Source organism: Microchirus variegatus (genome assembly GCF_963457635.1).
Source record: "Microchirus variegatus genome assembly, chromosome: 14".
Taxonomy (NCBI): Eukaryota; Metazoa; Chordata; class Actinopteri; order Pleuronectiformes; family Soleidae; genus Microchirus; species Microchirus variegatus.
This window is the reverse complement of record NC_139815.1, coordinates 20,927,087-20,942,674: the sequence shown is the minus strand read 5'-3', so window position 1 is coordinate 20,942,674 and position 15,588 is coordinate 20,927,087. Positions and strand designations below refer to the sequence as shown.

Genomic DNA, 15,588 nt, shown 5'->3' with positions numbered 1-15,588 from the left:
TTTTTGGGATACGGAATTATCGATCGGTAAGCGCAATGTGTTGCCTAGCGCAGCTTTAACCTAATCAATACTTACTTATGTTGCAGTACTGAAAATTCAATTGTGTCTGGATTTACCCACAATGCACAGGTTTGTCACCTGCAAGCGAGAAAAACGCGTCATAAAAAAAACCTACAAGCTGTAAACGTAACAACAATGTGACACACGTGTCTCTCATTTTTCTTGTCCTTCCACACCCCTCCTCCCTTCCAGATCCGCTCCGGGTTTTATGAGACACCGGCTGCAGCTTGCAGCAGCAGCACACTCAAACACACTCACACTCACATACTGAGCTCAAATGGAACAGTAGTGTGGTGAATACATTCTAACCTACTTTTGAAGTGTGGTGTTTTTTTTCTGCTGCAGACTGTGCAGGTATGTAACAACACACACACACACACACACACACACACACAAACACACACACTTTACTTTCATTTCACTCATTCTTTCTATTCATTATATTTGTTGGCTGATTTTTCTGACAAGTTCTTTTTATGGGACATTTCAGTCCAGAGATGTACTTTTGCATGTGTCAGCTGATGCTGGGTTCAAACTGTGAAATGTGACACATCAGGGAAAGTGAGGACACGTGTGGAATGTGTGATAATTGTGTCTAGTGTTGGAGTTCACCAAGACAATAACTTTGTCTTTGAAGTCTCTATCAGTCCACTGTTGTTGTTGTTGTTGTTGTTGTTTCACTCCTGTTGTCAGGACTTCTTCTTAGCACCACATTGGTCATTTCAAAGCATTGCTGTGAGGCTGCTGCTTGTCTTTGAGTACAATGTTGTTCGACTGTTCTTAAGACTGATTGAGACAGTGTGGACACACAGTTTGGACACTGTGAAAGTCACTCTGGAGTTGTGTCTTTTTGTTGACTTTTTTTTTTTAACTGTGCAGATCGAGCGAAATGGTTACAGACTCTTGACTCGTGTAGAACTTTAAAGTCCTGCTTTGTGGCCTGTTTTCGTGCTCATTGAGCGACTCTTATTGTGGAGGGTGTGAGCCCTGCAAAGGAGGAATCTGATTGGCCCAAAGCTCAGGGCTGCACACGGACAGAGGGGGTGTGTTTGTGTATGTGCAGTACAGTATGTGTTCATTTACTTACTTACTGTGCTGCACGTACTGCATGTGCTGCACTTTCAAAAATCATATAGTACATAAAAGTACTCCTTGAAGTTACAGTACCTCATGTAACAATGTGGTTACAGTGGTTACTGTAAAAGTACTTTATGCAGTTACTGTACCACGGTAACTGTTCTTAATGTAGTTACTGTACCACAGTTAGAATTCCGGCACTTCCTTGTGCAGTAAAGTGACTTCAGATGTAACCGATCTCTGATCAGATCATTGATCCCAAGTCATCTTTCCTTCAGAAGCATTTTTCACTGCACTCTTAGAAATAAAAGTGCTAAGTAGAACCACATAAGTTTCTTCGGCTTGTCCTCACAGGAGAACCCTTTTCCACCAAGAACCCCTTCAAAACCCCTTATTCAGGAAAGAGGGTTTTAAAGGGTTCTCTGGATCAAAAATGATTCTTACTGGAACCATTAGGGGTTTTCAGAAGCAAATGGTTCCAGGTAGAACCTCAGCCCTTGTAGAAGGACCCTTTTGGAACCCTTATCTCTAAGAGTGTGCTGTAGACACACTGACACACATTTCACGGAGCTGCGTCTGCTGCTTGTTAACATGGGGGTCAAGGAGCCCTGCAGAGGGTCATTAGGTGAAAGCGAGCTGTTGTCACATGATTCACGGGGGAGAGGACAGAGGAAGACGCAAGGTTGTGATTCACTGGTGCTTCGTTCTGAAGAAGCTCCGCTGATAATGAAGCACACGCATCTGCAAAAACACAACAAGGACACGCGACACACACACGCAAAAAAAAAAGTACCAGTGATTGAATGCGCAACATAAATACAGCAAGGTCAGTCATGTGTTTGATTGCGTTTAGGCTTATTTATACTGTACGTGTTTCAGAGCATGATTCTGACTCACTGGTTAACTGGAAACAGTGTGAAACTGTGTGTCATCACATCACACAGAGACAGAGTTCATCAGTTTAGATGTTATAGTCATTGTCAGTAGATGCAATGTGAAAGTTCAGACCATTGGCCCTTTCTGTTAATCCTCTGCTCATTAGCACACACAGAGATAAACGGCACATCACCAATAATACCAGAGCACACACTCACTTTGCTCACTGCATTGACTTCCATTCATTTGAAGGGCCTTCAGAAAGCATTATCCTTAACCATAACCATAACCAGTTCATGACTAACCCTAACCTTAACCACAAACCTACGCAATTCCTCAGAAATGAGATTCCCGGGAGGTTGCAAATCCAACACACACACACACACACACACACACACACACACACACACACACACACACACACACACACACACACACACACACACACACACACACACACACACACACACACACACACACACACACACACACACACACACACACACACACAGCATAGCATCCTGACTGTAAATGACACTGTAGCCTGTGAGTCACTCTGAATTCTCTCAGATCTGTGAAACACAGGACACATCTGACAGTTAAACATAATCTAGAGCTTAAGACTTCCCAGCAGCCACTGCTCAGATTACATGTTATTGGACGGTTCTTGGGACTTAGTTTGCAGCAAAAGTCTGGAGAGGCAGCGTTCAGCATCTGATGATGAATCACATTTCTGGAACAAACTCTCACAGACCTTTGATTCGTGTCTCTGAACTGACTGTATGGACCCTGGTGAAGTTGGTATTAAAGGCACGGCCACATGACTGAATTATTCGTTGATTAGATCATTTAGAGAATGTTATTGTATGGCTTCTTGCTTAATATGGAGAACAATGATAGTCATCCTGATTGGCAGGAGTTCAAATCTAACTCTGGTTAGATGCCCGCTTACCTGTTGATTTGTGTATTTGAAGAGTTCATACACAGCTGTTGGTAACTGCTGGTTGTTGTTAAAGAAAGAAATGTTGAACATAGAGCTGAAAATTACACAGCATAGATTTGACTTTAAAGGTACAGTAGATAGAATGTTTGTGTTATTGATCAATGACTACATTTAGCATAATGTATATCAAATGATCAAGTCTCTCATTTATTGCCTTTGCTAAATCTGACTTATCTATGGCCTTATATCTTCTAAACATCCCCAAGACCAACTTAAAGGTCAGGGCAGAAGGTGATGCTTCTCTGAATCTCTCACACAGACATGCTGCCAAAGACGCGCCTCGGGAAGCGGTCGCCACTCGGTGCGTTGGTGAGCTCCACGTGTATGGCGGGAGCAAACTCAGACACGGCCAAGACTGGTGTCACCATGGCAACAGCAGCGGGGCCTCAGGCCATCACCAGAGCCAGGGGTCACCCTGGACTGAAGGTGAGGAGGAAGCATTAATCAGTCTCCCTCAAATGATTGGATTTTCTATGATAGTCTCCCCTTGATTGACTCAGCCAGTCACAATGAACTGTAGATGCATGCTTGGATTCTCCTTGGTCCAGTCGCTGAGCTGTGTGATAGAAACCGTCATTGAGAGACAACCGATTGAATGAATCATGGTGCTTCTCTTTTGCAGGTGTATTTTCAGTGTGCAGGAAAAGGTGAATCTCCAGGTATGGCGGATCAGCTGGATCTCACGGGGAGTGACGTCCCTGTTTGGCCTTCATCTCAGTCTTCATTCTCCTCCTCGTCAGTGATTCCTTCCGACAGCAGATGCGTTTCCTCTTGCATCGACGTCCCCAGCAGGTCAGATGTCATCTCTGATGTCTGTTTTGACGCAGCGTTTTTTTTTTTTTTACACTGACCAGCAAACAGACTAACTCTGGGTTTCCTCTCGGTCTGCAGACGGAGGAGTCCGGGGGACGTGGACATGGACGAATTGATGGCAGCGATGGTCCTCAGCAGTTTGTCCTGTAGCCCTCTGATGCACAGTCCCACCAATCCTGAACCACCAGGTACGACAACGGTGACAGCTACTGCCTCAGGTGAAGACAGAGAAACCTGACCAACAAGGTCAAAGGTCACTGACACTCAAGGTTTGAATAAAAAACAACAGTCAAGAACAAAGACAACAGACGATGAGTAGCTCTGTCAGTCACATGATCCTGTGGTTTCTATGGAGGACCAAACCTGTTAGCTTCTCGCTCAGCCAGATAACTTGTCATGGTACCGTTATTGCTGGTTTCAATAAGAAATCAGTCAAAGAAATTAGTCAGATTAGGTGGAATTCCATTTTTTAAAATACAAATATTTGGCAACAAGAGGTCTCAAGAGTCAATGCAAAAATGGTGTCCTCTTGTTTCAGCTGCAGTGATGGACTGCGTAGGCGGCGAGCTCTCTGACAGCAGCAGCAGCGGCAGCGGCTACTGGAGCGTCGGCCAGGCCAACGGAAGCCCGGCCCCTTCCCCACCAATCCTGGAGACTGATGCCAACCCGACTGCAGTCCCCGACGAGGGGCTGGACATGGAGATGGAACAGGAGATCTCCGACGAGCCGGCGCCGAGGAGACGCAGAGTGAGTCTGCGTTTTTTTTTTACGGTTTCACAGTTCAGCAGTAAATCAGAAGGGTGAGAGCTGACGGCGTGTTTTTTCGTCCTGCAGAACTCGGTAAAGGTGGCGTACAGGTGTCTGTGGCCCGCCTGCGGAAAGGTGCTGACAACGGTGGTGGGAATCAAACGTCACATCAGAACAACACACCTGTGGTAAGTCTCTTCAGACTCCGACACGTATCTGTCCTAATGCAAGCTTGTCCTTATTGCTTATGCTTATGTTTCAACTCTCTCTCGCTCTCTCTCTCGCAGCCGTGGTGGAGAACACGAGCGCTGTTCTCGCAGCGAGGAGGATTTTTACTACACCGAGGTCGCCCAGCATCAGTCTCCTCCACAGCCTCCACACCCTCCCCCCTGTAGCCCCGCCCCCTCCTCACCGTCCAACTGCCCGGCCTCACCCGGCAGCCCATCATCGCCCTCATCTCCCCCGTCCCCAACCTGCAGCGCTCTGAGTTCCTCTGCGCCTTCCGGCAGCTTCTGGCAGGTCCAGTCAGAGCACTCCTACCAGGTAGGGGAGGAGCTTATCAACAGCGATTGACATTTACTGTCAAATGAATACAATTTCACGGCTCGCTGATAAAACGTTTGCGTTGTGTTATTAGGCTCTGCCTCCCGGCCAAGTCATCGCAGAGGCAGCTTCTATTGCGGCGTCCAGTCGTTGGACAGCCCCACCTTCCACCTGCTTCAACAAACAGGTAAACAGTCATTTCCTGTTTGCTTTTTTTAAAGCAGAACTAGACCGGAAGTTCCTATTATCGCTGTTTTTTTGGTGTGTATCTGCGTCATTACCTTGTTTATGAAGCCCTGACGGTTCGAAACAAACAGTTCAGCCATTGTTGAGAACGTTGTGTTTTATTGTAATCTCGGGGCTCAACGAGATCACTGAAAATCCCGTAATAGTTACGTAAGCAGCGGTTCTCCTGAACAACCGATGGTCCTGCTCCGGGCGGTAGTCCGGGCACATCCGGTTACGTACATTGAACCGCAGAAGAAGAATATCGTCCGTTGTGGAGGTGTTTCACGAGCAACAGTGTCTTCTGACTCTGGGTCTGACTCCGGTTTAAAGTCATAAAAGGGACTGCGGCGGGGAGTCGTGACGAAGCTATTTTTAAATACTGTTAAAACAATGTTTTGATAATGAGGAGCAGTGCATCCGCCGTTCCAGAGGGGGGCGCTGCGCTTCTGAGAACGGATGTGCTGGATAGTACTGGCCAATCACAGGACTCTGTCTTCTGGGGGTGAAAGTTCACTCTGAAATCTCGCAGCAGAAAAACACTGTCAGAAAAGAGGATTTCAATCGGCTAGTTTACAGAAACTAGGAGGTTTTTGACCATAAAAACAAGTTAATGTATGTAAGTAGACCTCCATAACTAACATATATGTGCAACAGGACTACTCTATGTGACCTTTAAATACTAATTCTACTTTAAAAAATAAATCGACTGATTAGCTCATTATTCATCCACTCATATTTCAGTCAGTAATGAGGACCTGCACTACATTTAAGTAACTAAATAAACACATGTATAGTCTCAGCTTAATCTTCTGCAGCAAAGACTCATGGGAAATGCCATTCACTTGTTTTCTCCAGCCTGAGTCTTGTTCAGCTCCCTATTGTTTATCTTCTCCTCGAGGCCAGAGCAGCCTGTTCAAACTGGTTTTTATACATGTGTGCGCGTGCGCGCTCCTCCCCGATGGTTTTCATTCAAAAGGAAAATCCTCTCAAGTTGGTTTGCGGTCATAGTTTCCACCGGTTTTCCCCACAGCGCGCTGCTGACACCTACAGGCTTCCTGGGAGAACTACAGCATGTTTTTCCCACACAAACAGTGGTTTAAACACACGCTCACTTTTTTTCTATCTCTTCTCAGGCTTTGCCGTTCAGAGTGCGTTCAGTCAGTGTTGGTGAACAGTGGCTGCAGAACCACAGCACCCCCTGCAGGTTAGTGCTCGCAACAACACCCACAAAAAAACATGTTTACACGAACTAAATGATATTATGATAATGTTTTATGATGAATAAAACATTATCTGATCTAAAAATGTAAAACAAAAAAAAAAAGGAAAATAAAAAAAACTAGCTTGTTTAAAAACTCACATTGTGTTTAAAGGTGCATTATGTAATAAATCTAAAGCAACTGGCCATAAAATCCTCCTAATATGTCACAGAGACTCAGGAATAATGTTCATATAACAAACTGAACTCACCAACAACAACAGAACAGCCAAAATATTTGCATTAAAAAAAACATTTGGCAGACTGCAAATCATGTAGTCAGTAGTCTTAGCTCCCGAGCAACCACGGGTTGCCAGTTATGTCAGAAAACGAAACCTAAAAGACCTCGGTATTTTGAATTTGAATGTAGTAACCGTTTTGGCCACATTCTTACATATGGCACCTTTAATTAAAGGTAAAACTGACAAAATAAAATATGACACATAATGTATCTGTCAAAATGGGTCACAAATGTCACTCACTCAGGGTCCACTCACTAGATTTTTCACCATTTCATCTGTCCTCATCATTCAGTGCAAAAGTTTATATGTAAAGTATATGTATTTATTTTTTAAATTCTCAGTAACGGATGTGATTTAAACGAAGCGAAGTGACTTACAAGTACACAAAACAACTACTCGATTACAGTAACGCGAGTAGATTCAATCCATTACTTTCCACCTCTGCATACATGTATAAGTGTGTGTGTTTGATGTAAGCAGACAGTGAAGTACTAAATCTCAACATGAAGAAAGAGTTGTGTCCGTGTACGAATGTCCTCTGCGTTGTGTGTTTGTCAGGAGGATCCGTGGAGAGGCTAAGAAGTGTCGGAAGGTTTACGGCATCGAGCACAGAGATCAGTGGTGCACGGCCTGTCGTTGGAAGAAAGCCTGCCAACGCTTCCTCGACTGAACGGGAAGGATGAACATAAACGGACAAGCGGAGGAGTTGGCCACTGGGGGGGTGGTGTGATGGAGGACAGACAGAGCGGGAGGATCTTCAGACTATGGACCGAAGTGGAGTGGCACTGTGGTGTTAGACAGACAGAGGGACTGTCAGTGAGGTGCTCGGCTTCACCTGGTGGATGTTTTTATACCTACATTTGACTCTAGATTAGCTTTTATACTTGTACATTTGCTTTAAGTCTCTCTTATTTTTGAATGTGTAGCTTATAGCTGCTGTCTTCTAACAGAACCTTTGTCCCGTCGGTGCTCTCTTTTTGTGATGAAAGGATCTGGGGCAGCTATGATGTGACCTTTGACCTGGTCACCTGTTGACCCGAGGCAGCTGAGTGGCCAACTCACCTTGTGTGTTCTTAAGGAACAAACAGCCTCTGTGTCAGGACACACTCACTTCTTTTGACTCTGGATCTTTAGCTCTGCGATCTTAACTCTCAGTAAAGATTTGGGCCTGAGCCTGTGGTGCGTTTAATTCAGTTAAGGAGGGTCGATGCTTAACTTTTAGGCTTTAAAGGCCCAGTTATACTTATATTTCAGCAAAGTAAATTTTTCTCAGTTGAATCAATGTGACTTGATAATGTACTTGTTTTATCGAACCGTCCTGACAGAGAGCACACTTACGAATTGAATTTGATCTCACTTGCCAATACAGCCTCGGCTACCTTTAGGGTGAAGGTCGGGGTTAAATCACCTCAATCAGAGGAAGAAGAAATGTTTTTCTACCATGGTCCATAAAATAAATCTTTGTGATATTCTTTATATTCATTAACACAAGGCCATAAGAGTCATTTATGCTCAATATTAGAATGTTAGACACGGATGCAAACACATGGATCCCCCCCATGTCCATATCTGTATTATTTCATTTGTGTCCGCAGTACCACCATAAATTGAGGGATGGCAGCGTAGCCAACAGTTCAGAGTGTGAAAACTCCCTTCGAAATTAAACAATGGCATAACTTTATGAGATTTTGCGTGTTGATAATGGACTCGACAACAATGCGGCCGCTTTTGCTGGAAACAAGCGTATATATCTCTTTTTGTACATGAACATAAATTTGCGAGAGGATTAATAAGAGGGAGCTGCTTGGTCCGTCATCCTTTCAGCAGCTCACTAACCAGCCTCTGGGTCACGTAGTAGTGTGAACAGTCCTCAACCGTGACTTAGTTCAATCACGTTATAAAGCACAGTGACTTTAAAAGTGGAACCAAACCCCTAAACCATTGTTTTATTTATTGTTATTTGTCAATCCAGGTGCAAATCTTCAGTTTAAAGTGGGAAGAATTGAAATTACACAGCCTCTGTCTGTCCAAACACTAGCTATTGCACTCAAATTGTTGCCATTGGCTTTCCTAGTTCACTTCTCCATCACTAACCAGCGTCCCAGACTCTTACACTTTAATGTTTTGAGAAAATGTAGTGGAGCGTCTGGTGGATTCTAACCATTAGCATGAAGATGTTAGTATAACTAACTTGATTCAATTGGTCAATCATTACTTGTAATTATGGCGCAGACAAAAAAAAATTGTTATTGCCTCAATTGTGTATATTTCAGGCCATAGCATTTGAGCTCAGAGCTAATGCTAGAGGAACCAAATGTGTACTGGCCCAGGGTTGTAGTGTGGAGAGAAAAAAAAAAGGGTCTACATTGTTTGATTGAAGAATAAACAGTGTGGTCAGAAACTGGGTGCTAAGGTGTCCGACTGGTGCTATACAGGCCGCGGTGTAGATCAGAAAAGAACTGATCCAAGATCAGCCTCAGCTCCAGTTTGGTTGTGTTTAACATTGTAGCCTTTCTGATGTTTAGCACCTGACAAACACCAAACCAGTGACTAATTTTTGTTGATTTCATACATTTCATAGTTTTGCTGATATCAGTGGAGTTTGCCTGTCAGCATCAAGTACGTCTCACAAGCAACAAACGAAGAAAAATGTTGATTGTCGTTTCCAAAAACTCCAAAAACATTTTGTCCGCAAACCAAAAATATTCAGTTTACTGTAAAAGAGGATCAAAAAACCCCAGAACACAAAAAAAAAGTTGATTAGGAATCGATGGCTTATCAATTCATTACAGCTCTACTCTGCAATAACATCATCATCGTCATCTCCCACATTGTAAATACATGTATCCATCACTGTTCATCTATTAATCTCCCTTTCATTATATAGTTTGGAAGCGAAAGCCATTTCCACTCCTGATGAAACCACATGCAGTATTGATCAAACAGTCAGTTTTAATCACAACTAACAATGCACAACAATACGAGTATATGCCATAATATGTACTTGCTCCTGGGGTATACATACAGATATATATATACACTGGGTCCATATATCAAACAGTGATGATTCCTGCGCATAAAGAAGTTTGTTTGCATTGAATTCTGTATGTATCTTTTTTATTATATGTTCGTTTAAGAGCAGCAAACGTAAGCGTTGATCATTGTAATCAAATCATTTCTAAGACGCACTCTTTTATACATGTGAAATCCTGATGTTATAATAAACTGGAACGAGCTGAACACGCCTGGTTCGTCTTCACTTTACGAGAAGACTGATTCTATACGATTTTCCTACTAATAAACATTGAACAACTCTAAACTATAGTCGAATTCGGCCGTAAACCAGCGACATGTAAACGGTAAAAGTGCTCATGTTCTCTGTGGCCTTTGAAAGTGATGTTGCAGTTCGATATTGCTGGTTTACTGCTGCCTTATTTGGTGAGCCGATTACTCACAACATACCGAACAAGACGCTGTGTGTTTTTAAATTAAGTTTTTATTAAAGATGATCCAGCTCAATTATAACAGCAAACTGAACAAAAATGCCTGCAAATTGATAATAAAACCAAACAGTGACTGATCCACTCTTGAGACACACACACACACATACACACATACAAACGCACACGCATACACTCAGCTGTCACTCTGCTGTAATAAATTATATGTACAATCCAGGTCCATCTGTGGCTCCAGCCAACACCAACACATTGACAGTTGACACTCTGCCGCGTTGGAGCCCAAATCTAAAAAGTGTGATAAAATAAAGTGTTAAATGCAGAAAACAAAAAGAAAAGAGAACAAACAGGGACATTCACACAACTTAAGATGAGTCACCCTGTTTTCACGCCAAGTAAATACTGACCACTGGTGTGTGCGAGTGTGAACTGTGAAAGTGCTTTAGTTTTATACGTACCATTTGTCAGATTTGTTCTGGACTGACTCACTCTTTCCGTCACAGGCAACAATCTTGACTTTGTCGACCTTTACAAGGTCAGTCACCTCTCTGAACTCCACGTCGTTCAAGACGAATGTCCACACATTGTCACAGAACCTGTAGGTGTTCAGAGAACCCTGGGGAGGTGGGGGACACAACACAAACATGTCACGGCTGCCTGTTGAATAGATTCATAAACCTCTCCAGACGTTTCCCCCCCAGGTCAGACTTAACAAGAAACTGAAAAGGTTCACAAAGATCCTGTAACAAAAAAAATCTACTACTTCACATAAGCTCAGAAACAGTGAGTAACAAAGAAAGAAAGTGGTTCAAAGCAGTTTTACGTCCATCAAAAAGTCTTTCTTCCTGTGGACTCAAAAGGAACTTCTTGCATACAAAAACAATCTCTCTTTTCCTGCCAGCTGTGCAGTCATGACTGTAGCCAAATGAAGGCAGAAGAGGCGAAAACAGGAACTCACCCTGAAATTGACTCGGTTGCGGACTCTGCTGGCGAGCGCTGTGTTGATGGCTTTGTCGAACTGGAGGAGAACCTGAAGAGCCAGCTGAGGGGTGATCTGCTGAGTCTGCACGCACACACACACACATGCACGGCCGAGTTTAACATCCTCACGCACGCGCACACAATGGTTCACATTGCACAAAGCAGCATCAGTGTATTTGAATCTAAGCTGCAAAAACTTAAGTTCATTAATCAACACGACGTGACATCTCAGTTATTTGAAAACTGTTTTTTGTTTATTAGACATGTTAATTAAAAACACTTCGAAGATGTCTGCCTTCATTATGTTACTCAGCAGGTATGAGAAGCTCATTTCCAATTCAGAAAATGTTTTCATGGAGAGTTAATTATCGAACAATAATGGAATTGTAAGAATAGTTCTGGATTTTTGAAGTATGCTTGGTTTTGCAAGGTACTGACACAGTCTACGGTGCTGACTAGACTAGACGTCATATGAGACAGGCTTGCATGATAAAATCTACACCTGCTTAAGTCTACACTATCTCAAGAAGGCTTTATCCAACTACTATCGAAGACCATTTGTGTCTCACACACGGTGAGCAGTTTACAAAGCAACACAAACTTCAGTTTTCCAGTTGCTGTCAAACAATGAATTAGCGAACGCATTCTTAGTATATTGTATGTGAAACAGTTTCAAGGTGATTCTTAAGTGTTTTCAGTCATACTACAGCTTTTTTGCAGCCATCTCACATGACTAGGGTGATGTTGATGTAGCCTCCATCTGTTTTGACATAAAGTCAATAACTTCCTGTGTGCACCAGGGGAATGTCACAGGGCAACACAAGATCCAAACACCGCTATACTGAAAACCACAGTCATGTGGAGCAAATTCATTCATTCACCATTGCAGGAACTTATTTGATGGTGTTTGAATGTATCTATGTGTTTGTATGTATTAAAAGTTGCGGAGTAGAGTTTAAAGCTGCTGTACAGTAGATTATATTCAGTGAGCCTTTTGTTAAATAGCTTAAATCTGAGTGTACTGATGTCCCTCCTCTCCTCAGTTGTCCCTTGCTTCTACAACTCAGTGCTATGTGCATGGATGCCATGGTATTTTCCCCATGGATCATATTGTATAACGTTTGGGACCAATCTAACCAAACAACACTTGCACCCAATAGGTCCATTATATAAACAGGCACTGAAAGTAATGGATAAGAAACCTGTTAGGTGGCCCCACTGCCAAATGATCAAGAAATATAAATATGAAGTTTTGACAGTTTTATAGGCTTCTCATTTTTAAAACTTCTTTTCAAGTGTGTGAACAACCTTGCTCCAGAAATTCTCTACCAATTGGCAAACAAAAAATGGTGGAATTAGAAGTAGGGATGCAACAAGCAGTAATTGTCGAACAGCGAAACGCAGAACAACATTCAGTCAGCCATCCTTCTCGGTAATACACTGGAAGACATTACAACTGGAATTCAAAACACCGACAGAGCTCAAGGTTTTTGACACACAAGCAAAAACAAAGGCTGAAACGTTTGTGTAGGGTTTTTAACTTTGCTCTTCAACTTTTCTTTTAATAGTAAACACCTAACCAGGGACAGAGGATGCACATTGGCCTGGGCTAGAAACGTATGCATATAAAATAATGTTTAATGTTTAATTTGTCCCTGCTCAATAAACGTCTGAATAAAATGTGTCACACTAACAACTTGCTTAAAAAAAAAATTCACCATCACCCCAAGGCTAACTCAACAGTAGCCAAACATTACCATTTATAACAACTTAGTTTTCATATTGCTTCTGGTTTTAATGCTATAATATTGATGTAAGGAATCGTATGTGTACTTTCTGTGTCTGTAATCTAGCTTTTTTGAGTCAAAGATACATTTCACACTGGTACAATAAACTGTGTGTGTGTGTGTGTGTGTGTGTGATGATAAAGAAACCAGCTAGAACACATTCGATTCATCGTGAATCATAACAGTATACATCTGTTGCTAACTGTTGACATGCAGGCAAACACGTAAGATCTGAAATTGGTCAAGACATCAACATCGCCCACGGGTTCATAAAAATACTTTAATTAATATGTAGAATAATTCGGCACTTAAGCAAACCACCGAGACACCGAGCTTCAGTTAGCCCGCCGCGAGCTAACAAGCGCTAGCTGAGCGCCGCTGCTAGCTGTTAGCAGCGGCGCTGTTGTGGACTAGCTGTGAACCAACAGTCGTGGTTTTTGAGGCGAGTGTCACCTGTATGAGCTCGTCCAGACTCTCCTGCAGACTGTTTCCCAGAGTAGTGTTCCTGTACAGCTGGTACGCCATGACGGGAACAGCCGAATGTGCAAACAACTACTGTTAACTATCCTACAAACACTCACGAAGCTAACCAAGCTATGGGCTTTCCCTCCACTGTGATTGGAGGCGCCGTTTACTAAAGAGTTCCGGCTAAAAAGATTCCAAAATAAAGCATGTAACAGTTCAGAAATGACTGGATAAAAACGTTAGCGAAAACGAAATTGTCCTTTTATTCGGAAGCCCGTGTTGTTGCCTTTGATATGTGTTCAATCTACTCTGTCTGCCTTTGAGTTAATTTCTCATTTCCTATGGGAGGAGGCTATGCTAAAAAAAAAGAGTATAAAAGGCAGCTGGTAAAACCAAATTATTGGCGATAGTTGGCGTGCTGAGTCACCATTTGTGTTTGAAGTTTTGTTGCGTTGTATCATTCAGCCTTTATTTTGAAGGACTGGTTTCTCTTGTTTTGACTCCTGTTGAGTCTATGGAAGGTTGAAAAAAACAAAAACAATCTGTATATATTTTACTTATTGCTCAGGAAATGTGATGTTGAGCATCACCTGGTAACATACAATCACACACACACACACACACACACACACACACACACATATATATATATAAACAGATAGCATTTGTTGTACAGATGGAAATTCATATATAAATAATAAAATATATAAAAAGTGGGTGATTTTACAAAATCAAGTCACTAGATGGCAGCATTACGTCAATTAGATCCGAAAAAAAAACCAGTTGTTTCATCTTCTGTGGTGCTCATGTTGTTTGTTGACCTCAGCCAAATGATTACTGTCAACCTCTTTATGACCTCATCAACCAACCACAACACGGCCCTACTATACTGACTGTACAGTCAAAGAGAAAATGAGAAAAGACTAATCTGTCAGCAAGGATATTGACACCAGTTTTAACAGATTTGTGTATATATAGGCAGATTTGTGTATATATATTGGAAAAAACATCTTATTAAGATAGCTGTATTAGTAAGAGGTTATCGTGTGAGTGTTGGGTGAGCGCTCTTCAACAACATGTTGTCTTCCACAGGGCCATAGGCTCCATCTTTGTGGAATGTGTCAGGCAAAACCCCCCCCCCCAAAAAAAACCCCTTGATTTCTTCACCGTTCATTCTCTGAAGTCGGCTTCATGCGCCCAAGCCTCCAGACTCCAGTCGCTGTGACCTCTGCTGGTGACCTTCAAGCTTATTATGGAATGATTGGTCAAAAACAACAAATATTTGTTTCCTATCACAACCTGAATGTAGTAGACCTTTTGGTGATAATGTCAAAGTGAAAGTTTAACTTAATGAACATCTTTAATTTCTTTGGTGTTATCTCAGCTGCAGTTAGTTTCCCCTCTGTGGACAATGAAGACATGGTTCCTTCAGTAGTTTTAAACGTATGGTGAAACACAGTAAGAAGATGCAGAGTATTTGCTGTGTCTCAACACAGGGGCCACGTCCTGCATTTTGAAAACTGACAAATGCGTCCTTCAAACCTTCGAGCAATGAAAGATCCAAAGGTTGGATCCTTGTTGGGCCCACTTATCCCAGGATTCACTGTGTTAAAATAAAGACAAATACTCTTAAAACTTAAAATGCATCCTTCAGCCGAGACAGAACTATATCGTATGCTACATCATATATAGTTTCTGGAACAGCAACAGCAGAACGCAGTGACGTAAACAGGGCCCGTCTGTCAAGAAAAGAGCCACCAGCTTCATGATGGATGATGTGTGTGAACACTTGTGTTTAATTGTTGAGTATTTATCAGTGTGTCAGTGTGCTGGGGTTAAACAGCTGATAAATCGGAGGCTCCGCTGCTTCTCTCACTGTTATGATAATGAGCTCATTCGATATGCAGATTCAGTCCTCAGAGGCCGCACGCAATTGATTGTTCTCATTGACTCGAGTAATTATTTGTTTACAGATTTAATTTGGGGATTTACACGAGCCGTGTCAAGGCCACATGATTTGTGTGTGTGTGTGTTTGTTATGTAATATTGA

At 42.4% G+C, this 15,588-nt stretch overlaps 2 protein-coding genes across 2 annotated transcripts; one reads left to right on the top strand and one right to left on the bottom strand.

The window, feature by feature from the left end:
• Nucleotides 1–328: 328 nt before the first annotated feature.
• On the top strand, nt 329–10,074 carry znf395a (zinc finger protein 395a). The gene is made up of 10 exons (XM_083901249.1): nt 329–414; nt 3,276–3,442; nt 3,639–3,808; nt 3,908–4,017; nt 4,368–4,576; nt 4,664–4,764; nt 4,864–5,119; nt 5,214–5,306; nt 6,481–6,551; nt 7,406–10,074. Exons 2-10 carry the CDS (start codon nt 3,278–3,280, stop codon nt 7,515–7,517), a joined length of 1,287 nt encoding a protein of 428 aa, XP_083757375.1. The 5' UTR covers nt 329–414; nt 3,276–3,277; the 3' UTR covers nt 7,518–10,074.
• A 283-nt stretch (nt 10,075–10,357) lies between these two features.
• Nucleotides 10,358–13,674, bottom strand: gtf2a2 (general transcription factor IIA, 2). The gene is made up of 4 exons (XM_083900408.1): nt 13,527–13,674; nt 11,264–11,368; nt 10,764–10,921; nt 10,358–10,593 (listed from the first exon to the last, which is right to left on the bottom strand). Coding segments are annotated over exons 1-4 (336 nt in total). The 5' UTR covers nt 13,599–13,674; the 3' UTR covers nt 10,358–10,592.
• Between the last annotated feature and the right edge of the window lie 1,914 nt (nt 13,675–15,588).